The following is a 23,859-nucleotide window of genomic DNA, read 5'->3' on the forward strand; positions in this document are numbered from 1 at the left end:
TATCAGTGTGACAGCCTGTAATAGTGAGAAGACAATCAGGATTCAGAAGCTTGGGTAGTTTAAAAGCCAGGGCTTTCTATAACAAGATCCTGGACATCAAAGGAAATGAGATCCAACATAATCAACCCACCCCTTAAGCCACGATAGTTCTAACTAAGGCCAACATTGGCATGATAGCAAATGAGACATTGTATAGATATAGCTGTGGATGATGGGAAATGAAAGCACAGTGCTTAGCACAGGATTACTAGACGGCTAACAGAAGAAACAGTCCAATCTGCATATGGTCCTACTCTGCAACATGAAACTCATGTTTAAATCTTAGCTATTTTCAAGATAAGACTGAACCCTACAGTCTTAAGAAGATTCCCCAGCAGAAAGAAGCAGCTTTGTCACATCAGGTATACATGGTCGTGATTTGTTTAACCCTTTACCAAAATTGTCCTGTGACCAATTGTAAAGGCTTTGTATACTGAAATTCCTGGGCATTTTGTCAACTTCAAATTAAATGTGATGGATGTGCATACGGAAGACAGGATTTCCTTGGATACAAGAGTAGATTTGATCTTATACGTCAGAAGAAGCAGACCTCGGATATGTGTCCCAGCATGGTTCAGAACTACTGTGAACACAGGCTGGTGCTCGTCACAGGTGTAAGACTCTGCTTGTATATGATTTCTGAATGTTGGGTTGTAGAGGAAGGTAGGGGACACATAACTTGACTTTTAGAGCACAGAGCTCTGTATCAAGGAAAATGCATCTGTCCCTAAATTTAACCAATGGCACAGACAGAAGTGCCACAGAAAGCAGAGTTTTCACAAAGACTCGGATATTGAGGTTCTCACTTTTAACTCTCTCTTGGGACATGGACTTACTGCTACTTACAGAGGTATAGCATCTGGACAGGCCACATGAATTATGAAAATGTCTTTATATTCCCATCTATTCACTCTATCCCAGCTAAAGAATGAGGCATCCCTATAAAGTCATTCTCAATGTTAAAGGAATAGACACCTTGTAGAACAAAAAAGACATTTAGTAGGGATATAACTCAGAAAAGTGTATCTGGAAGCTGGGAAGATGGGGTAGGTTAGCTGAGACGAACTCTGCTTTGATCAACTAGGAAGAATCTGCAGCAATGACCTGGCTGTTTCCTGAGTCTGCTTGTTGCTGGGTTGATTCAGCTACTACTACTACTAGCTACTCTAGTTCAGTATATCAGAGACTTCAGGACATGGACAACTATCTAGAGAGCATGCCAACATATAACAAAATAGGATCAGATGCCTACTGTCCCTTGTGGTGGATAGATATTCAGGACACCCAGACAAAGCAACCCAGGCACTATTCACTAAGGATTACATATAAAGTCCTAGAGCCTCCAAACTTCTAAATAATTTCCTATTGTGAGGGAAAACATTTTGTGGTCAACACAGATTTGTATGCATAGAAACATATGCAGTGTTGTTCTTTGTGGCAGTTTGAAAGGATAGGCTCTGGGAACCGAACTCATATTTTTGGCTGTGAGACTTTAATGGCTGAGCCATCTCTCCAGCCCAAAATTGGGGAAAAGTCTCGAACACATGGGCACTGTGGAAAATTTCCTGAGCAAAACACCAATGGCTTATGCTCTAAGATCAAGAATCGACAAATGGGACCTCATAAAACTGCAAAGCTTCTGTAATGCGAAAGACACTGTCATTAGGACAAAACGGCAGCCAACAGATTGGGAAAAGATCTTTACCAATCCTACATCTGATAGAGGGCTAATATCCAAAATATATGAAGAATTCAAGAACTTAGACTCCAGAGAGCCAAATAACCCTATTAAAAATGGGGTACAGAGCTAAACAAAACATCCTCAGCTGAGGAATATCTAATGGCCAAAAAGCACCTAAAGAAATGTTCAACATCCTTAGTCATCAGGGAAATGCAAATCAAAACAACCCTGAGATTCCACCTCACAACAGTTAGAATGGTTAAGATCAAAAATTCAGATGACAGCAGGTGCTGGCAAGGATGTGGAGAAAGAGGAACACTCCTCCATTGTTGATGGGATTGCAGACTGGTGCAACCATTCTGGAAATCAGTCTGGAGGTTCCTCAGAAAATTGGACATTACACTACCTGAGGACCCTGTTATACCTCTCCTGGGCATATGCCCAAAAGATGCTCCAACATACAACAAAGACACGTGCTCCACTATGTTTATAGCAGCCTTATTTGTAATTGCCAGAAGCTGGAAAGAACCCAGATGCCCCTCAACAGAGGAATGGATACAGAAAATGTGGTACATCTACACAATGGAATATTATTCACTATCAAAAACAATGAGTTTATGAAATTCATAGGCAAATGGATGGAACTGGAAAATGTCATCCTGAGTGAGGTAACCCAATTACAGAAAAACACACTTGGTATGCACTCATTGATAAGTGGATATTAGCCAAAAAGCTCAAATTACCCAAGATGCAATCCATAGACCACAGGAAGCTCAAGAAGAAGGATGACCAAAATGCAGATGTTCCTACTCCTTCTCAAAGGGGGAGAAAAATACCCATAGGAAGGGATATGGAAGCAAAGTTTAGAGCAGTGACTGAAGGAATGGCCATTCAGAGCCTGTCCCACATGTGGGCCATATGTATACAGCCACCAAAACTAGATAAGATTGATGAAGCTAAAACGTGCATGCTGAAAGGGACTGGATATAGATCTCTCCTGAGAGACACATCCAGAACATGTCCAATACAGAGGTCAATGCTAGCAGCAAATCACTGAACTGAGAATAGGACCCCTTTAGGGGGAATTAGAAGAAGGATCGAAAGAGCTGAGGGAGCTGGTAAACTCCATATGAACAACAATGCCAACCAACCAGAGCTACCACGGACTAAACCGATACCCAAAGACTATACATGGACTGACCCAGGGCTCCAACTGCATATGTAGCAAAGAATAGCCTTGTTGTGGCACCAGTGGAAGAGGAAGTCCTTGGTCCTTCCAAGGTTGGATCCCCAGTGCAAGGGACTGTCGGGCGGGGGTGGTAAGGAGGATAGATTGGGGGAGGGGAATGGGGGCTTATGGACAGGAAACCGGGAAAGGGAGTAACATTTAAAATGTAAGTAAAGAAATATATCTAATAAAAAAAAAAGAACAGGCTCACGTATTTGAATGCTTGACCATAGGGAGTGGCACTATTAGAAGATGTGGCCATTGTTGGAGAGGGGATGGCTTTCTTGGGGGAGGTGTGTCACCAGTGGGTGGGCTCCAGTGCCTCAGAAACTCAAGCCATGCCCATTGTGGCGTTCCCTTCCTGCTGCCTGAAGATCCAGCTGCAGAGCTCACTCAGCTTCTTCTTCTGCCTCATGTCTGCTCGCACGTCAACCATGTTTCCTTCCGTGATGATAATGGTCTAAAACCTCTGAAATGGTAAGCCAGCCCCAATTCAATATTTTCCTTTATAAGAGGTGCTGTGATCATGGTGATCATGCTGTCTCTTCACAGAAATAGAAACCCTAATTAAGACAGTTTTCATGAAGCTTTGGCAGTGTTTAAGGTCTTTCGCATGAAAAGATACTATTGCTGGGGTGCTTAGCAGTTGTGAGGGGTAGTTTTTCTGAATTTACGCAAACTAGAGTTACCTGGCAAGAGGGAATCTCAGCTGAAGAATTACCTCCATCAGATTGGCTGATGGGCAAGTCTGTAGGGACATTTTATTGATTAATGATTTATGTGGAGGGCTCAGCCCTTTGTGGATGGTGCCACTGGTAGACAAGCAGTCCTGCGTGGTATAAGCAAGCAAGCTGAACAAGTCAGTAAGCAGCATGCTTCCATGCATTGGCTTCAGTTCCTGCCTTGAACTCCTGCCTCAACTTCCCTCAGCGATGAGCTCTAAGGTATGATGAATAAACCCTTTCCTCTGAAAATCATATTTGGTCATGGTATTTATCACAGCAAAAGAAAGCAAACTAAGATAGTGGTGATCAGATTCATAAGACAGGGATCCCATGTTGTGGAGCCATTTGTAGCAGGGAAGTTCTGATAAGGTTGAAAGTACGTCATACTGGGACAATGCAAGTCTTGGCCCTCACTATTTTTGTCTCAAGAAACAAAATCAAAAGCTCATCAGATAGCTCCCCTAGTGATGTTAACTGCTGCAGTGTTCCATTATACATACCTCCTAGAGAGGTGCTGGAGGACAAAGGACACACACACACACATACACACACACACACACACACACACACACACACACACACACACACGGCAGGTTTGGGGGACTCATCTACTAAAGTTTCACAAATTCTTTCTGGACTCTGTAGTCTTAGGGGTATCCTAGGTATTCTGTACTTTCTGGCTGTTTAGTTCTGTGTTCATGTGATAATTAATTTGAGTTTCCACTTGCTTCTGTGCATACCTTCATATTACATCATGATCATAGAGACCCACTGAGTGGTTACCCTGACGATAATCCTGTAACTGCTCCCACAGTGTCAGTTCCTTTAGCACCTCTGATGAGGGATGCCTTAAATCCCTCCATCTGTAGGTCCTTTCTTATGATGTGGAGATACTCTTGAGAGGTTCTTTCAAGAAACATAAATTCTAGATTAGCTACAATTGACTGCATGGTGTTCTGCAGGGTGGACACAAAAGAATTATAGGCTTCCTTTTGATTTCAGAGGGAATACAGGAAAAAAGTGAAGAGAGTGAGTGTGGGTAGGATCTGGTCCTTCACTACTGATACTAAAAAACAAATGTTTTGTTGACACCATTCTTCATAATGAGTGTTTAAAGTGTTCTGCAGTAGTTCCTAGTTGGGATTACTGTTATTTCAATTGGCATTACCTACTTTCTATTGGGCTCATGGTAATGTAGGTTTCCTATATTTACTTACTGCTTTAGGCTGTTGCCTATTCTTGAGTGGACTTCACAATGAAGGGAATGTCTTGTTCTGATTAAATGATATCTACATGATCCAATATATAGTAACAAAGCTTCTCCATGGTGAAGAGAGTGGTTCCAGAGTCTACACGTGTTCTGTACAGTACAGAGAATTACCTATGATAGCCAGAGTTTCAATTTTGAATGAATGAGTTTGTTAAATATATGTCAAGAAAAAGTTAAAGAATATTGAGTAGGAGATAGTAAACAGAAGCAACAGGTAGTTAAGCATCACCATACAACAGCGATACTGAAATAGCCTAACAGACTGCAAAGGAATGATGGGATCAAGTCGTGGGCTTATAAACACCCAGTAAAATATGACTCGAATTCCCACTGGGGATGCTGGCAGAAGGTCCTGATTTAGAGTCTTGGGCGGAGCAGAACATTCCCTCAGGTGAGGCTTTCAAATAAAAAAACAAGTAAGAATGATAAAAATATGATCAAATGGGGGCACTTAAAATCATCCAGCAGCAATTACTAAGGAATCCCTGAGGAGAGCATCATTCTAGAGTTCCCATCAAGAGTATTTGCTAGAGCATTCTCTTTCCTACTGAAGGCACTTTTATACTATGGGATAGACGATAGTAACCTTGGTTGGAAACTGTGTACCTGATATAGCAGTATTGTAAATCTTGGGCTATTTTATGGTCCTTCCTTCTGGTTACAGAATCAGGGGCCTCTGGCAATGGGTCTTGGGGGACTGGAAATAAACTGTTGGAGTCTGGGGCAGAAGAGTCTTCCTTGCTCCCAGAGTCTGCTTTCATAATGTTTAAACATTATATAAGACTTTACCAATATAATGTGCATTGCTGTGCAATAGACCAATAGTCCCTCCCAAAAAATTAGTATGCATTGACCTCTATGAAATGTTATTTAGCCGGTTGTGGTGATACCTGTTGGTAGAATTTGCTGAAGGAGACACAGGCAAGAAGATGATGAGTTCAAGGCCAACTTGGCTACACACTCTTTTCTCTTCTAGTCCCAGGCACTGTGGGAGCTGCGGGTTACTCTGCAGACATGGCCAAGTCCAAGAACCACACCATACACAACCAGTCCTGCAAATGGCACAAAAATGACATCAAGAAACCCTGGTCACAAAGATACAAATCGCTTAAGGGGGTTGATCCCAAGTTCCTGAGGAACAAGGATGTAGAAGGCCTGAAGAAGTACAAGTCAACAATGCAAATAGCAGTGAGCACACTCACAGAGATCATCAAGGCCTGTGGGAAGCCAAAGGTGGTTAAGCCCAAAATGCCAAAGGGCCCTAGACACAAACTCATCTGTCTTGCTTTCATCATTTACCACAAGCTTTGGAAGTGGATTTGAAGTTACGTAGCCAATGGTTGTAGGTGCTGCTACCCAAAGCCCAAGGTTCAAACCAAGGCAGAGACCTCAGATTCAGCTAAGGACCAGACTTCAGCCCCAGATCAGGTTCCCAGAGGTGCCCAGGACCCTGTGAAGGCCTCGTAGAAAAGGTTCCTGCCAATGTGAAGACCGATGGACAACCGTGACACACCTACCTACACACTATTTGCAGATGACCAGGGTCCTCTGATGCTTTTACAAATAAACTTGAGGCAAAATCTATTAAGAAAATGATATTTAAAGCATGAACTATATGGCATTAGTTATATGTGATATTTTCCTGTTGTACATTAGAGCTAAGCCACAAAAGTATGACTTGGTTACCTTATATTCTTCCTTTCATTGTTTGGCGAAAGTGTCAATGGGTACAGCATCTTTGGCTTCTACCTCTTCTAGTTGGTCATGGTCATCTACCCATGGTTGCATATGACATATGAGCTACTGGGTCACCATCAATCACTACTCTACTCTCTACTACTAATTGTCCTTTCTTATTCTTTCCAACCATTCTGTTTGGTAAGAGTCTTTGGATTGCCTATCTGTATGAGTGATGTAGATTGTGACTTGTCATTGTGCTAATGCTTCTTTACATATCATCCCTACAGACAGAGGACACTATAATTTCCATTTATTTCCTGCCAGTGCTGTGAAAAACAGACAGACAGATGGACTGACTGACTGACTTTTGGCAACAGAAGCCATTGTTCGGTGCATTCTATTGTCTTTTAGTTTGGCCAATTAGTAATAAACTAGGTCACTTTTTTCACCAATATTTTCCTCAGAACAGGCCTGTTAATATACTATTGAGAGACAGTGCAGCCTCTTCAGCATCAGCTGGGAACTCCATGAGGTACGAGACACTAGTCTGGGAAGCAGTATGGGTCCCTGGGATGCTGTGCATGTTGTATCTCAAATATCTAATTTCTGTTTGATAGTAGGCTCTGTGATTCGTTCCTTCTTAGCATCGGTGGTAGCAGAAATCACAAGGGTAGGGAAAGGTGCAGTGACAACAGTGGATTCAGGTATCATACGTTCATTCTCAGTGCACAAGCTATGTTGAGCGCTGTGGGCCAAATCAGGACACCTGGATATTTCATGGAGAACTTTCTAGAACAGAACCTACTTGGCCATGTGATTCTGTTACCATTTTTCCTTCAGTAGGCTCCATGCCATATGGATGAGTTTTATTAAGAAGTGCAAGCTGAAGTGTCCCCAGCGTCAGGTATAGGGTATATGACTTAAAACTGGATTCCCATAAAGTCGACTCTGACATTGGACCCCGACTCTAGACCAAGTAATTTCTTATTTTGCACATGGCTGATCCCAAGACACCCTGGAAGACACTGAGGACTGGAAGAAGTTAAGTAAATTGTCATTAAAGCTATGTCGCTACTTGGCAAGCACCTGGGGCTCAATCCTCTAGGCTGCCCTGGGAGGGTGCAGAGCAAGCACTTGATCATCTTTAGCAAGGATTAGAAGAGCAGGTGCTCTTATTCACCACCACCCATTTGGGACTATTGCTAGGGACTTGTTTCCCAAAACAGCTGGCAGCTGTTCTTTGCCAACAAATCAGAAAAACAGCCTTCGGGCCTAAGGTAACATGTCCTTGCTGGAGAGATACGGGTAAACAAGGAGTGCACAGCAGATGTGGTCAGGGCAACAGCAGCAGCATTGTAGAGCTGAAAGGTGTCATCGCAGATGTGCATGAACTTGCAAAATGTCTTGATTTATGGGACCTAGGATTCAAGCGATATCACTGACAGTTCACTTAAGACTGTAAATTTAATAGTACAGATATTTAAAAATATAATGTAATAGACTTCTAGACTAGGGAGAAAAACAAAAGAAAGAGGGGACATGAAATTTTCACCCTTGTTAATGGTTCAATGGCAGTATAATGCACATTCATAAAAACATTATATAAACTTAGAGTCCTGAATAAATGTTCTCATTTTGAAAATAAAATAGAAATTGACTGCAGAGTGAAAGTCTAAAAAAACAGCATTTAAAAACATGTGGCAAAGCATAAAATAAAAAAATAAGAGTAAATCTTGACATATCAATGAAGGTAGAATGAGTCGAAGATGGTAGAGAAGAATGGAAACTTCACCAGAGTCAGAAGAAGGCCATCCAGCTGCGAAGAGGCAACCTCAAGAACCACGAAAGGGAATAATATTTGAAATGTAAATAAAAAAATCCAATAGAAAAATAAATTTATAAAGTTACAAAAAAAGTAAGAAGTAAAAAAAAAAAATGAACCACAAACATGTCGGAAATGAAGAAAAAATGGTGATAGCAGAGGAAATCAATGAAGTAAAAACAAAATTACAGAACAGAAACTTCTCCGATTTGAGAAGTTCCCCGCAGAAAAAAAAATCTTGTAAAACTGATAGATTACTCGCAAGGGGATGAAAATAGACACAGAACATGAATTACCCTGGAGGCAATGGAATGTTTGTAAAGATTATGCCAGGGGTAGGATGACTATATTAGAAAATCTATTTTGCCAGGCAATATCACCAAGTTGGTCAAACACAAATTCATTAATGGATGTTGGTGCATGGTCTCAGAGAAGGTGGTGAGGTTGGTGGAATTTAGAAGAAACATGAAGCCAGTCCACAGGATGAGATTATCATCATGGGAGAGGAGAGGTAAAGTAGTAACATGTAAAATATGCAAAACAACTAAACAGATGTCGGAGTTCAGAATTGCCTCCTCTTGACTTCTGTTTCTTCCAAGGGTGCACTAGAGGATTGGATAACTAAGAGCTTAGAAAACCTTTGCAATAGTCTATTATATACTACACACACACACACACACACACACACACACACACACACACACACACCACACAACACGCACACACACAACACAAACACAACACACAACACATACACACACACACACACACACTCACACACACACACACACACACACACGCAAGTGCGCTTGAGTCTGTGTGTATGTCACAGGGCAAAGGCACACAAAAGTCTAACAGCACCTATAAAAGGCACCACAGAGATTTCTATTCAGTACTGTGTTTTTTGGTAATTATTGTTAGTGGGGAGGGTGGTACATATTATTTCACTAGTAGATGAGAGGTGCCATTTTGATTGAATTCATTAAATTCATGCTAATTCCTGCAGAAAAAGTGTCACGAATGTTAAGAATGACGGCGGCATATTAAACATTGCAAGTGTCTTTCTTCAGGAAACCTGCCTGATCCAGATGAGACCACATACACAGCCTACTGCTCTTAGCAGACAAATCTACATAGATGCTGCCAAGCAGCTATTGTAGGCAACTGCAATGCAGGGGTGTTTAGTTATGTATCCATGTGTCTCCATACAGAACAGGTACAGTGAAAATATAATACCAAGGAGGAAAATGTGTACTGTTAGGAGCATGGGGTTAGAGGAAAAGCCTTCAATCAGTAATCTGAGCTATCATCTCAAGAACCTGGAAAAGCGAAAGCAAAATAAACCTAGAGTAAACACAAAGAAAGAGTAATGGGTTGTGTCATTTGCTCCCCGCAAGCCTAGAAATGCTCAGAGCAACGTTGCTCACACACAGTCTGCATGCTTAATCAAAGGATAGCAGTGCCATAGCAAGAGTCGTAGTCCGTAGCAAGAGGGGCCAGTTATCTGGACAAGCAATTACTTGGATGAATTTCCAATGAATACATGTGGTAAAACCAAAAATACCCAGAAGGTCATACGCTGTGTGATTCTAGTTACACAGTGTTCTTAAAATGACAAAATTATAAAAACAGATGATGTATTCGTGGCTACTACTATGTAAGGAGGAAAAGGAGGTGGGAGAGGTTATGGGAGGGGTCAGAGGAGGAGGAAGGGAGGGAGGTGTGAGTGTGACAGCAAAGCACGGGGCATCCTGGAGGTGATGGATTGCTCTTGATCCTGCTTTGGTAGGTTATTCTGCTCTGCAGCTTGGCAGGATGCTACAACTGGTACGTGGCATCACTCTCTTATGTCTAACTTATGTCTTATGTCTTATGTTTAACTTCCTGCTAAAATTAATTGCAAAAATTAAAAAATAACATAGCCGATGTGGGCACGTGGAGGGTACAGCATGCCTATATAGCAGTTGCTATAAATGAAGCTTGCAGGAAAGAGATCTTTTCTGGGTAGGTCAGTGGGTGAGACAAGAGGAGTAAAATCAAGACCCAACCTTACATTGCTGCACAATTTATAAAACCATGTTGCACTTGGGCTACAATGAACTTAAACAAATTCTTTAAATCATAAGTTAACCTTATAATACTATAGCTTTTTTACATTATGAAAATTTAGAAGCTTTTAATTTTGACTCTTTTATAGTAAGACAAAGCATCAAGCACACATTGGTACTACTGTACAAATATATTTTTATATCCTTTTTCTGGTCCTAATTTTTCTCCTACCCTCTAATGTTTGCTTTGTGTATGACAGACTTATGCATAAGTATACATCTTACCTTCAGTCTACTCAATAAGGACAGCCATGAGTAGCTAAGTCTTTCACTGCCACATGTTTCTTCAGGAGCTGTCACCATCCAAGAGCAGATTGTCAGAGATAGTTCCTGAAGGACCTCTTCAAGACTGTTTTAAATTTAACTTTAGTTTTAATAAGCAGAAGTAAACTCTAAAATAATTGTAATAGAGAAACACATAGGAGAATACAGGGTCATTTACTGTCAGGTGAAATACACCACACAACCAAAGGTGCTGTGGTGACTCAAGTGACAACACCACGGTAAGTGTGTAAAGGTGCTGTGGTGACTCACGTGACAACACCACGGTAAGTGTGTTTGCTCCAGCATCACTCCAAACACTACAGTAGTTACTTTTCTATTACCATAACAGACCACTGTGACCAAGGCGACTTACAAACAAAAGCATTTAATTTGGAAGCTCACAGTTCTACAGGGTTCGAGTCTTTGTCCAGTATAGCTGGAAACATGGCAGTAGACAGGGAGGCATGGTGTCACAGCAGTAGTTGAGAGCTCACATCGGATACACAAGCATGAGAAACAAAAGGAGACAACTGAGAGTGGTGTGGGATTTTGAAACCTCTAAGCCATGCACCCCCAGTGACACACCTCCTTTAACAAGGTCATGCCTCCAAATCCTTCTTAAACTGATTCACCAGCCGGAGACGTATGAGCCTACGGGAGCCATTTTTATTCAAACCACCAAAGCAATGAAGAGTATATGGCAATGTCTCTAGACACTAAGAACATTTCAACTCAATTAGAAACTTACAGGATCATTGTCATATATGTTAATCACTGAATGAATGCGATATAACATGTGACTTTACTACTCTCGTATTTGATTAGAAATAACTGAATTACTAACGGACAGTTCACGCTTTAAATTTGATGCAAGGAGTTTAAAGAGCTAGGGCTAAAGAAAGGATAATAATTACCTAAATTTTGCGTACTTGATAGTATTGTGACAAGACGTCCCATAAAACTTCACCTCTAATCATTTTCACGAGCCTCTAAGTGTAAAATACAAAGTTAAATCTTAAGTGCCTGGACGAGTAACTTGTCTAGGGTGGAGTCATAATAGAGGGAAATGAGGTCATTCAGTCATGTATAGATTAGTGCCGGCTTGAATTATACACTCATCTCTCAACATCCTATCCCCACACTTTGTCCATGCCATTCAGAGTTATATTTGCTCCAGACTTAAATAATAATTTCTAATTAGGAGTTTCACTAAGAAATTAATATCAGTACTACATGTTTATTATTTAAAGGAAAGTTGTAAGTTATTAAAGGACCTGGCAGATGCTTGTTCTGAGTATTGACAAAACTGAATAAGTACTTTAGCCTTTGAATGTTGGAGGACATGATCTGAATTGAATTGGCATTGACTGTCCTGATAAAGCTTTGTTTTTAAGCACATGATAATTAGGTAATTACATTAGTCTTCAATGGGAAATTACATGAAATACTTATGATTATAATTTTTTTTAGAAATCTGTCTGCAGTTTCTCTAAATGTAGTCTTTGCTTCTAACTCCAAATGGACACAGAGAACACTCTCTTTTCACTAAGGACTTTCAACAATATGAAAGTTCACTTTGAACAACTTGATTGCTGTCCTCTTTCAGCATGCAGAACACGCAAGAATCCAGAACTGTGGATTTCAGCACACCTATTTTTCCCTTACATGATAACATCTTAGTGTAATTTCTATTGAAAAGTAACTTCAAATAAAATAAGATGAATTTTCTGTCTGAATATATAATGCATGAATAGCTCTTTCAAAGAGATAATAAATAATAGATCAGCTCTCAGATATTTCTGCCATGTATTATTAATTAAAAAATAAAGATCAGATCTACACCGAAAATGTATCATGGTGTCTAGTCTTCAATATCTCTTAACAGCAGGGATTAAATTTTATGGGCAATGAAGTGGCCTTTGTCATATTCATGAAGGCTCAAAGTCTTTGAATATTACATTGCTTTTTGCGTTCACACACACACACACACACACACACACACACACACACATATATATATATATATGAACTCTCTCAATGTTTGCAATTTCTGATAACATTCAACTCACCATGTCTTATAATATTCCTACAATAAGCTGAAACCTTAAGTGAGACTCAAAGTCAAGCCACACGACACCAAAGAGGGGACTGAAGCTCACCCAAGGATTTTACGTCTACTTCTGGAGAAATAAATCCTATGTTTTCCAAGACATAGAAGAATATTTTTGTGAAGCCACAGGCCCTGTGAAGTTATCTGAGCATCATAATCAGTGCCCATGATACACTTGGTCACTAGAAGTGAGAAAAACTTCCTACAGGCATCAAGGTAGCACTTCTGACCCTGTGGGACCTGCATCTTCACTGGGTAACTCTTCTCCCCTCATCCATGAGCATGGCCACCACTCTGTCCATGGGTTTCTCTCACCCATGGGTTGTTTGGGATTTCCAATTTGTCACTTCTCACAAACTTTTTAAATAAAACCTACTTGCACCAACCACTCACCATAGCTGCTAAGTTCCTCTCTTCATTTATCTTTCCAGTTCTTTGTTTATCTTTCTAGAACATGAAGTAGGCTTGAATTTCCTATCTTACACACACAGCCAAATCCCATTGTGTTTATATTTCATCACAGAGTCATAGGTTTTACCTGTAAGGAAAGTAAATGACTGCACATGGCCAGAAAATACAATGAAAGAGTTAGCAAAAGGAATTCTGAAAAACATATATTTGGATTTGAGTTTTTGCATTATATGTGTTTGAAATCAATTTGGCATGCCTTTATGTTCTAAATAAAAAGTTATCAATTTTGTGGAAATTGATCTCATGGATTTGCCATAATTTGAAAGCACAGTAAGCCAGACTGATGAGGCCCTCTTAGTGCCATGGGGTTGAGGAGCTCACTTGTACATACAACAACACTGGACATCTGGACATGTGACAGAGTGAAGAAACAAGGCCTTGCATCCAGGAGGAGAAAATCCCTGCAGTGTATGGGTTACATGACCGAAACATCCTAGGTCAGTTGTCATGCACTTTCCTTGCACTTTTGCCCTTCATATCCTAATGCAAAAATGATTTTCTTCTGAAAAAGTATACTATGGCTTTATTTGCCTAGCAATGCATTCTTTTGTTTCTAGAGCTGAATTTGATTATTGCATTATTAGAGTTGTGAATAACCAATGATTAAAACCGAGACATATACATCTGATGATTTCCCCTTGCTCCAAAATTTGCTCCATCTGGTCCCCCAGCCACATGAGTTGTGTGTACCTTCTATATTCTCTCCCTTAAGTCATTAACCTGCATGCCAAACTCTGTAAATGCCCACACAAACAGACCTAAAATGTGCTTTGCCATATTCCACGTGTGGTTTGTATAGTCAAGTTGGCAACTAAGATTTACGTCTATAGGAAAAGAATGGAGAGGTCACTACTGTTGATCAGGCAAATGAAATAAACTGTTGACTGAAGTAATAGATAACCATACTCTAATGAGGAAAAACACAAGAATTCAAGGCAAATTAAGAGTGAATGTTCAAGCACTGTGCTGAGTGGGTACCCTAGGCCTAGCTAATCATGTCTATCCTGATGGGAGATGAGCCTCACTGGGGAGCCAAGTGGAAGTCTTGTTATTCTGGGCCAGGGTTTCTCATCCTCAGCTGACAGACTACAAGAGATGATAACTGCCGGTGATCTCTAGTACACAGTCAGATGCTAAACAATGCTTGGGGTCACTAGCTTCTGAATATCCTCAGAAGCTTTCTCTTCCAGGCTGAATTTATCTACTGCTTTTAGCTGTCAAGCATTCACTGGGAAACAAAGTGTCTCCTGGATGATGACTGCTGCATTGTACCAACTGCGAAGTGTTAAATGTGTAGACAGTGGCTCAGAAGCTAGTTTATGGGGTAGAATGAATATCTAGCTATGTTCACAACCCTTGCTTCAATTCCCAACACTAAAAAAAGAGAGAGAGTATACAAATAATACACAGCTTTTTGTACAAAGAAACTCATCTACTAAGGTGTTATCTGAGTGGGCATAATCATTCAGTTTAGTAGCTGCATGGCCAAGGTCATATTTGTTGATATATCTCTGCTTTTATTTCCTTATTTATAGAGGAAAGAAGGAATGATTGAATTTAAATTAAAGAGTTGAAAATGACATATATAACCTTTCTAAAGCACATCAATCAATTACTGCTTGGAACATAATGTTTTATTAATAATTTTAATTAATTATTATTACTGTTCATTACACTCCTCTAGTGCTGTCTGACAGACAACTCATTCTTTCTTGTCTACTTGACAGTTGCTTCTCTGTGCTAATTAAAACAATGATCACTTTCTAATGGAGGCTTCTGTATTTGGTAGTTTTAAGCCCAGGGCTTTATATGACGTCAGATGCCCCATTCTTTCTGTGCTGAGATCCTGAGAAGCTGAAAAGCCAGTTAATTAAAAAGGCATATTTGCCAGGTATGAGGAAGATCTCTGGGAAGCCATTATTTTAATTTTCCCTGGTTACAAGTAGTTTTGTTCTTACTTTCTCTCCGTTTCAGCATGTTATTTTTAAATGATATATTCTAGTAATAGGAACAATAGCCATGGCCTTCTCCTCTCTTGCAGTTATGTCATATTGTGCAGGTACATCTAGGATAGGGGGTGCATTGCTAAAGTTTGTCTGATCTCCCCCAGAGCACCAATGGAACCACGAGAGTAACTTGCATGAATGATTTTATCCATAGTCCTACATAAAAGATGGATTTGCTCTCAGACCAAAATGTTGAAATCCATGTGGCTGGGCATGAAATAAATGCCTGTGTGGCTTTGTAAGGGAGAACACTGAAATGAACAACATGGAGATGAAAGAAAGTAGAAAATAAAGGTACCACCGACAGTTCTGCTCGTGGCCATGTCTTAAGAGCTGTGGCCGCCATCCGTGGTAGAGAAAGGGTCCAACTTCTATTATTGACATGCTGTCTCATTGATCTTTAAAAGCTGAAGAAAATGCTTTTGTTAAAAGATATTTTCCTATTTTTCCTAGAACTAACAGGAATGGAGATGCCTGGGTTCGCTAATGGAATCCACCAATGGTCATCACTCTTTCTGGAGGGGATGCATCCGCTGCTAAGATGATGGGGGACTTCCTTAGGTGAAATAAACCCTTCAGAAGGACAGAGTTCAAAGTCTAGTACCTTCCACGACAGAAGATACTAGAAGCAACCAGCCAGCATCATTATCTTCCTTGTTTTTCCACATACTGTCCAAAGTTCATTCGCCACCTCACAAGTAGTAAATGAGGATCTTTAAATGTGTTTACCTCAGTAAGTTTTTTAAATAACTCCCAACATGGACTTTCAGCACTCCCTTGTTGTCAGGGGGAGCCTTTAGTAATTATAGATATCTTTGACGTAGAGAACCCAGCTCCAGATACCACCAAGTCCACTGAAGAAATTTATTCTTAAAATTCTGTTTCTCTAGAACCACTTGTAGGACCTCAAGTTGGATTACACAGGATTGACTAAGGGAACAGACCTGAATATACATTTCCATATTAAACTGGCTACATTAAATATGGTTCAGGTAGAATGTCTGAGAGTTTGGGAGTTGCTTAATCCATGAAGCTGAATGTTTCAGCAGTCCCAATCTGGTGCAAAAAGCCTGGAGGATTCTTAGAGAGCTACTGGTCTTCTGTCTCTGAAAGAAACCGGAAGAAGTTGGTTGGAATATAGTGAAGATTCCATAGCCACACGAGAGATGGGCTCGCCAGCAAGACTGAGGACAAGCAGGCAAAACTCAAAGCTTCATTTCTCTATGTTGTTTCATCTGGGTTGCCACCAGAAGGCACTGCTTAAATTTAATGGGATTTTGTTTTAATTGGGTACTTCTTATTTACATTTCAAATGTTATTCCCTTTCCCGGTCCTGTCCATAAGTCCCCTAACCCCTCCACCTCCTCTTCTATGGGTGTTCCCCCTCCCTATCCACCCCTTCTTACTGCCCCTCCCACAATCACCTACACTGTGGGGTCCAACCTTGGCAAGACCAAGGGTTTCTCCTTCCATTGGTGCCCAGCAAGGCCATCCTCTGCTACATATGCAGTTGGAGCCATGGGTCAGTCTTTGGGTGGGTAGTGGTTTAGTTCCTGGAAGCTCTGGTTGGTTGCCATTGTTGTTCTTATGGGGTCGTAAGCCCCTTAAGTTCTTTCAATCCTTCCTCAAAATCCTCCAATGGGGGTCCCATTCTCAGTTCAGTGGTTTGCTGCTAGCATTTGCCTCTGTATTTGACATGTTCTGGCTCTCTCTCTCTCTCTCTCTCTCTTAGGAGAGATTCAAATAATCTGATCAAGAAAATCACTTGGAGGAGGAACTGGGTGTTTGGATTTCAGTTGATACTAAATGTGGGCAAGTTGACAGCCAAGATCAGCCATTGCATAGCATGCTGTTTCTCATACTGTGCACCACTCCTCAAGGGTTCTAAGCCAGGAGAGCAGTGTGTGTTACAGATCCCAGTTCTGCTGGTTTTTTGTTTGTTTGTTTGTTTGTTTTTTGGTTTATTTTTTTGGTCCCTGATCAAAGTGCTCCCACTGCATGACCCTCTATGACTGCAGCATAGACTGTGTTACCTGCTCCACAGTTCTAGTTACGTGACTGTAACATGCTTATGGGGGGCAGGGGTAGGGAGGGGCATGTGTACACGCTTATCTGTGTAAGAACACAAGTGAAGGTCAGAAGTAGATATCATCAGGAGTCCTTCCATATATCCTATGTTGTTTTACACCTTATTTTTTAAAATACAGAATCTCTCAGTGAAGCCTGGAATTCATTTGTCTTTGCTCCACGCTCAACTAGCTCTGCCAATACGCTTTATTTATTTATTTATTTATTTATTTATTTATTTATTTATTTATTTATTTGAAAGAGTCTCAACTATATAGTGATCTGGCTAAACCAGAACTCCCTATCTTGATCTGACTTGCTTTAAACTCACAGGGCTTTATCTCCCTCTACCACTATACCTTGCTATGTATAAAATATTCTATTTACTTTTTTACATGTGTATGCATCTGTGTGTGCAGATCTGGGTATTAACTAGGTTTCAAAAGAGGGTAGGAGAGCTCCTGGAGCAAGAATTCTAGGTAATTGTGAGCATCCTGATGTGGATGCTGGGAACAAAATGCAATTCCCTGGAATAGTAGCAATTGGTCCTAAAACACTGAGGTGTCATTCGGCTCCTCCCTACACCATTCATAACGCAGATTTCCATCAAGTTTTAAATAGAATGAATTAATAGACAAATGAATAGCTGTGCTGGAAAAGGAAGTAGTATCATTTAAAACTATGGACAAGCCCCCTGCTTAAGGTAAAAATGGTGCTTTTGTCAAATATGGGGTGGAAGCTTTGGATGAAAAACATTATGAAATGTTGTAAGCAAATATAAAAGTTATTAGGAATATTGGTATATCTGGGTTTTATAAAGTAATATTAAAAGCTAGTAATGACAATTAATGAAAAAAGGGGCCATGGATTTGAAAGATAGCAAGGAGAGAGTGCAGGGGAGCGTCGGAAAGGAAGAAAGGGAAGGGCTGCGGGCATAATTATTTATAATCTCAAAAATAAAAATATTACCAAAAGAGAAAAAAGTAAGACAAAGCCACAGCTAGCTGGCTTACTCCTACACACACCCCAAGCTCTCTGTTGGGGATGCAAGGAAACAGGAACTTATGCTCATTTTATCTGACATTAGAGTCAGACTCTAAGAAATTGTTTTTCCAAATTCTAATTGTGTGGAATAATCGTAGGGAAAAAGTCCACATTTCGACATTAAATGGGTCGAAGCTGGACTTAAGCACCAGAAATGTGAGATCTGAAAAACGTATATTGTCAGCATTTTGTTCTCATGGGTCTTGAAGATCAATAGGCGTTTTAAAGTATGATAAAGAGTAATAGTGACATTCTGCTTCACATGTCAAAATTTCTTTCCATCCTGGGTCACAGGCGTCAATATTTATTAAAGATGTTCCTGGTCCATTAACATATCAGCATGCTATATATTTTTAATTTCAGAATGTACAATTTATGCTAATTTAAAAACCTGCCACATTGCCCACTCGGTTTGGGTTCCTCTAGATACTATCAAGCACAGCTATTTTGTTCCTCTTCTGTTATTTAAAGGGAGCTGTCTTAACTAGAGAAAGCCGAAGACAATATTACTATAGCTGAACACCAGCTGACATCCAGGGTAAGGCAGCTGCCCGTCACTTTTGGAATCACCATAGGCACCATAGCATGGCCTCTCTGCTCTTCTCGAAGGGAATGCCTCATTCCTTCCTGCTTGCGAGGCAGTTCTTTGCACAGTGATTTGTAAAGTCTAGAGCACAAGAGATAACTCTCTTAGTTCCTTTTGAAGAGTAAAGAAAATCTCCCAAAAGTCTCAAAATTATACATTTCATGGGACAGAATCCATTCCATTCACATTTCAACACTTAGAGCAGTACCAGGAAAGAAAAGAGGAGGAATTACTATTAACTTCTAGACCAACACAGATCGGCATTTGACCACTATTGGTTCACATCCCAGAATCTTCCAGTTTTGCAGATCTGAAGTTTGAACCATTAGAATATAATGTTATATGCTTAATCAAGTCACTGGTGCTTACCATTTTACCATCATGAGTTTTTTTTGAATAACCAGAAAATTAGAAATTGATCTACCTGAAGACCCAGCTATACCACTTCTGGGCATATACCCAAAGGATGCCCCACCATCCCATAGGGGTATGCATTCCACTATGTTCATGGCATCCTTATTTGTAATAGCCAGAAGCTGGAAACAACCCAGATATGTCACAATGGAAGAATGGGTACAGAAAAGGTGGCTCATTTACACAATGGAATACTATTCAGCTATTAAGAACGAGGACATCGTGAGTTTTGCAGGCAAATGGATGGAACTAGAAAATGTCATCCTGAGTGAAGTATCCTAGAACCAAAAGGACATGCATGGTATGTACTCACTAATAAGTAGACGTTAGCCAAAAAAGTGTGGAATATCCTGGATACAATCCACAGAACTCAAGAAGGCTAACAAGCCGAAGGTCCCAAGTAAGGATGCCACAATCTCACTTGGGAGGTAAAAGAAAGCAGAGGGCAGAGGGAAGGAGGGACCTAGATGGATAAGGGAAGAGATAGTGGGAACAGAGAATAATGAAACAACAATTGTGTTTTAAATTACATCCTCCCCATAGTCCAAAAATGCACACACACACACACACACACACACACACACACACACACACACACATCATATACCCATCACACACACTATGCACATCACATACAGACTACACATACACACAAACACATACCTGTACCATATGTTATACACAACACACACACACACACATCATATACCCATCACACACACTATGCACATCACATACAGACTACACATACACACAAACACATGCCTGTACCATATGTTATACACAACACACACACACACACACACACACACACACACACACACACACACAAGACATACTCCCAATTCAGCTTGTCATTGAGAAAAGTCAGTCCCACTGACTGATTTGATTTGAAAGAAGTCTTTAGCACTTAAAGCAAAATCTGACAAGCATGAACTTTTTACAGTTCTAATTTTCTTAAAAACAAAATCAGTGGTAACTATTTTAAATATGAATGTGCTTATTGGAGGAGAAAAGGCAAAGACTTAGTGATGCTCATATTGCAATGGAGACATGAGTGTAACCAGTTGATTAGCAGTAAAAGTAGACTGATGTCATCATGCAAAATGCCCTGATCTGAGCAATAAAATGGCAGGATGCACAGACTACTGATGTTATCAACACCTGATGGGCACAGGTCATGTAAACCACAACAATGAAACCCAAGTTTCATAAATCCTCAACCATTTTCCTGTGAGAATCTCTCTTGCCACATAAAGATGAGTGAATAAAAATTTGAATAACCTCCTAAGGACAGACATTTTTCCAAGAAAAAGGAATGATATATGATGAATTTCCATAGAATATGTCAATTATGGACACATGTTACCTTTCTGAGATCAGATGTGAACTCAGTTGCATATCTTTCTTAGCTGTGAGTTATGGTACAGAACCAAATAAGTGACACTTTTTCAGCAGTCAGAACATATAGATATATATGTAGCTGATACTTGGATATATGCCTAATCAGTACTTGCTAAGGGCTGTATATAACTTGTAGGTCATGACATTTCCATGCATTCGCTCATTTTGTTTTGCAGGAAGGTTCTGAGGTGGGAAGTATTATTCTTGGTTTTTTTTCAAATGAGGAACTGGGGCAGGGAGGGTAATTAAATTGCACAAGGTCAAAATGTTAGCAAGCAACAGACCCAGGAAAATTCCATAACCACATTTTTTCATCTAATTATGCTGATGTCTGTTTCACAAACAGTTATCTTGGTGCACAATCCAGGATATAGTATCATTCAAATCAAGTTAAAGTCATGCTTTATAGAAAAGAAATTTTATAGTTTGTTTTTTCTTTTTTTGGAGATAAACACACTGCAAAATGTCATACCATCTGATCAAACTAAAATTGTTTTATTATGTTTTAAGAGTGACCTGGATATCTAAAAAGTGTTATCAAAGTAAAAATGAATATTATTGAACATATAGCCACAAATGGATATGTTCAAAAGCCACAAACTAAGAGAGTCTGCCTTTAATAATGGTGTGTGTTGATTTGAATAAACAGCCTCACAGCTAACAGTAATAAGCTTACATATGTGCATTCATGCATTCATTCATACATACATGTAGAAGTGAAAATATATTAGCAAACATAATGCTCTATAGAGCGCTGTTTCTGTGAGAACACAAGAATATTTGTGCTGTGGAAAAGATAGTGCAGAAGGGTGGGCTCTCATAGCTTTTCTGTGAGAGAAAAATGTTTAAGATTTTGTTTTGGAAGAATGGGATTCATGTAAGAGCAAAGCATGTTTCCTAAGTACCCTTGCTGAGAAACTCCAGAGAAGGATGAAGAACACCCAGGGATTATAAGGAAAAGCTTCTGCCAGAAGCAGAGAGGTCTGCGTGCATTTTTTGATGCTCTTCAAATGAGAGACTAATTTCATAATTTGAGGCATGCACATATGTGTATATGTATATATGTGTGTGTTTTAAAAAAACAAAAACAAAAGCACAGAACCTATACACACACACACACACACACACACACACACACACACACACACACACAAAGGAGGACCCATAAAACACAAACCAGGAAGCAATCATGTATGTACAAAAGACTAGTGAGACAAAAGATGCCAAAACAAAGTAATATGAGACAAAAAAATTTACAAAAAACACTGCTCACTGCTCTGTTTGTTCTGTGTTGCCAGACATGGGGTTCTACCTTTACGTGTGGTTTATAAAGTGAGACAACATTGGGAAAAAAACTTGAATATTTTTCTTTGCAAGCAGTTATCCTTGAATTAATGTCTACATTTCTCCTCCGATAGTGTGGTGAGTACAGTATACATGAACGGAACACCGGACACTACTCAGTAGGGATGAGAGCTTTAATACGGTACCAGCTCAAATTCTCTGTGCTGCATGAGATCTGAAAGTGTCGCCTTCAGCAATAGGGCCTTATCCTAAGTTTGTAAGGAGCAACCAATAAGCAAATAACGTTATATAAATATAACATGCTTGCCTAATCCATTCATCTGTTGATGGACATATAGTCTGTTTCCAATTTTGGGTTATTAGGGGTAGAGCAGCAATGAACATTGATAAATAAGTCTCAGAATTTGGTCGTTCAGTATGTGCCACGGGTGGTATAGCTCTATCTTTATTATCTCAAACTCCCGCGCACGCGTGTGTGTGTTTGTGTGTGTGTGTGTGTGTGTATGTGTGTGTATGTGTATACATATATACATTTATACACACATCTATACACATATATACATATATATACATATGTGTGTATATACACACACATAATATATATGTGTATATATATATGGATATATATATATATATATATATATATGACTGTACAAGTTTGCACTCCCATCCTCAATAGATGAATGCATGAATGCTCTCTTTTTCTCACATTCTCATCAGCACAAGCCATCATTTGTTGTATTAATATTGGCCATTCTGGCCAGAATTGTCTAAAAATTATCTAAAAGTCTTATTGTGAGGTAGCGATTCAGGGTACACTAAATGAAGTACACAAAGGCCTTCGCTCATTCAGGTATGTAGAGCCATATTTCATACCAGCTACATGGCCTAGATCTGCTCCTTCAACCCCTCTATGTCTGCAGCGAACAAGTCAGTTACGAGATTTGCTCTCCAAGATCTAGCCACAGACCTGCGTTTACCGTGCTGCCCTGTGGAGCAATGCAAGGAACCTATTCCTCCAGAATTCTTGTTCCTGCGTCTATTTTAAGTAGACCACTTAGGGTACTATTTATTACATAAACTCTGACCTTTCATGATGAACCTCAAGAGAAATCTTAGCCTGTTGTTAGGAGCAAGAACAGATATCTGTTCCTGCCCCCGAAAGGTAATGCTTTCGTGTAAACCATGAGGTCTCTTTCTGTAAGGCTCAGAGAAATAGGGATTGATTTTAGGCCTAATTTAGGTTGTGCATAGGCTCTCAAAGTTCATTATCATCCTGTTTCTTTGCCTCCATGCTGGTGTTTCGTTTGTCTTTCAGGAGGTTTCAGTGTCTGCCTTCGTTCCTGTTTCACATGTCACTGTAAATCACAGTCCTGCTTTTGGGGAAAGTCGATAGTGCATGTCAATTGTCTTATTGTAATCATGTTGCTTTATCAACAGTCAAAGCTCAACCACACTTTCCCTTAGGGGATATGTTATTTGCTATACTTTTTCAACTAGTAAATTAATGATTTGGTTTGGGTATGTTCTAAGAATAGCCCTACATCGAGGAAATGGAATGTCATGGGTATGGTGATGTGCCCTAAGATTTTACCTAGATGTTCGATTCATTCACTGTAGCCTACACAATAGTTC

The 23,859-nt window shown here is 39.9% G+C and overlaps 1 protein-coding gene across 1 annotated transcript; it reads left to right on the plus strand.

The window, feature by feature from the left end:
* Nucleotides 1–5,957: 5,957 nt before the first annotated feature.
* Rpl29l8 (ribosomal protein L29 like 8) lies at nt 5,958–6,266 on the plus strand. The gene has a single exon (XM_039103948.1). It carries the CDS (start codon nt 5,958–5,960, stop codon nt 6,264–6,266), a length of 309 nt encoding a protein of 102 aa, XP_038959876.1.
* Nucleotides 6,267–23,859: the final 17,593 nt, after the last annotated feature.

This window comes from Rattus norvegicus, chromosome 2 (assembly GCF_036323735.1).
Source record: "Rattus norvegicus strain BN/NHsdMcwi chromosome 2, GRCr8, whole genome shotgun sequence".
NCBI lineage: Eukaryota > Metazoa > Chordata > Mammalia > Rodentia > Muridae > Rattus > Rattus norvegicus.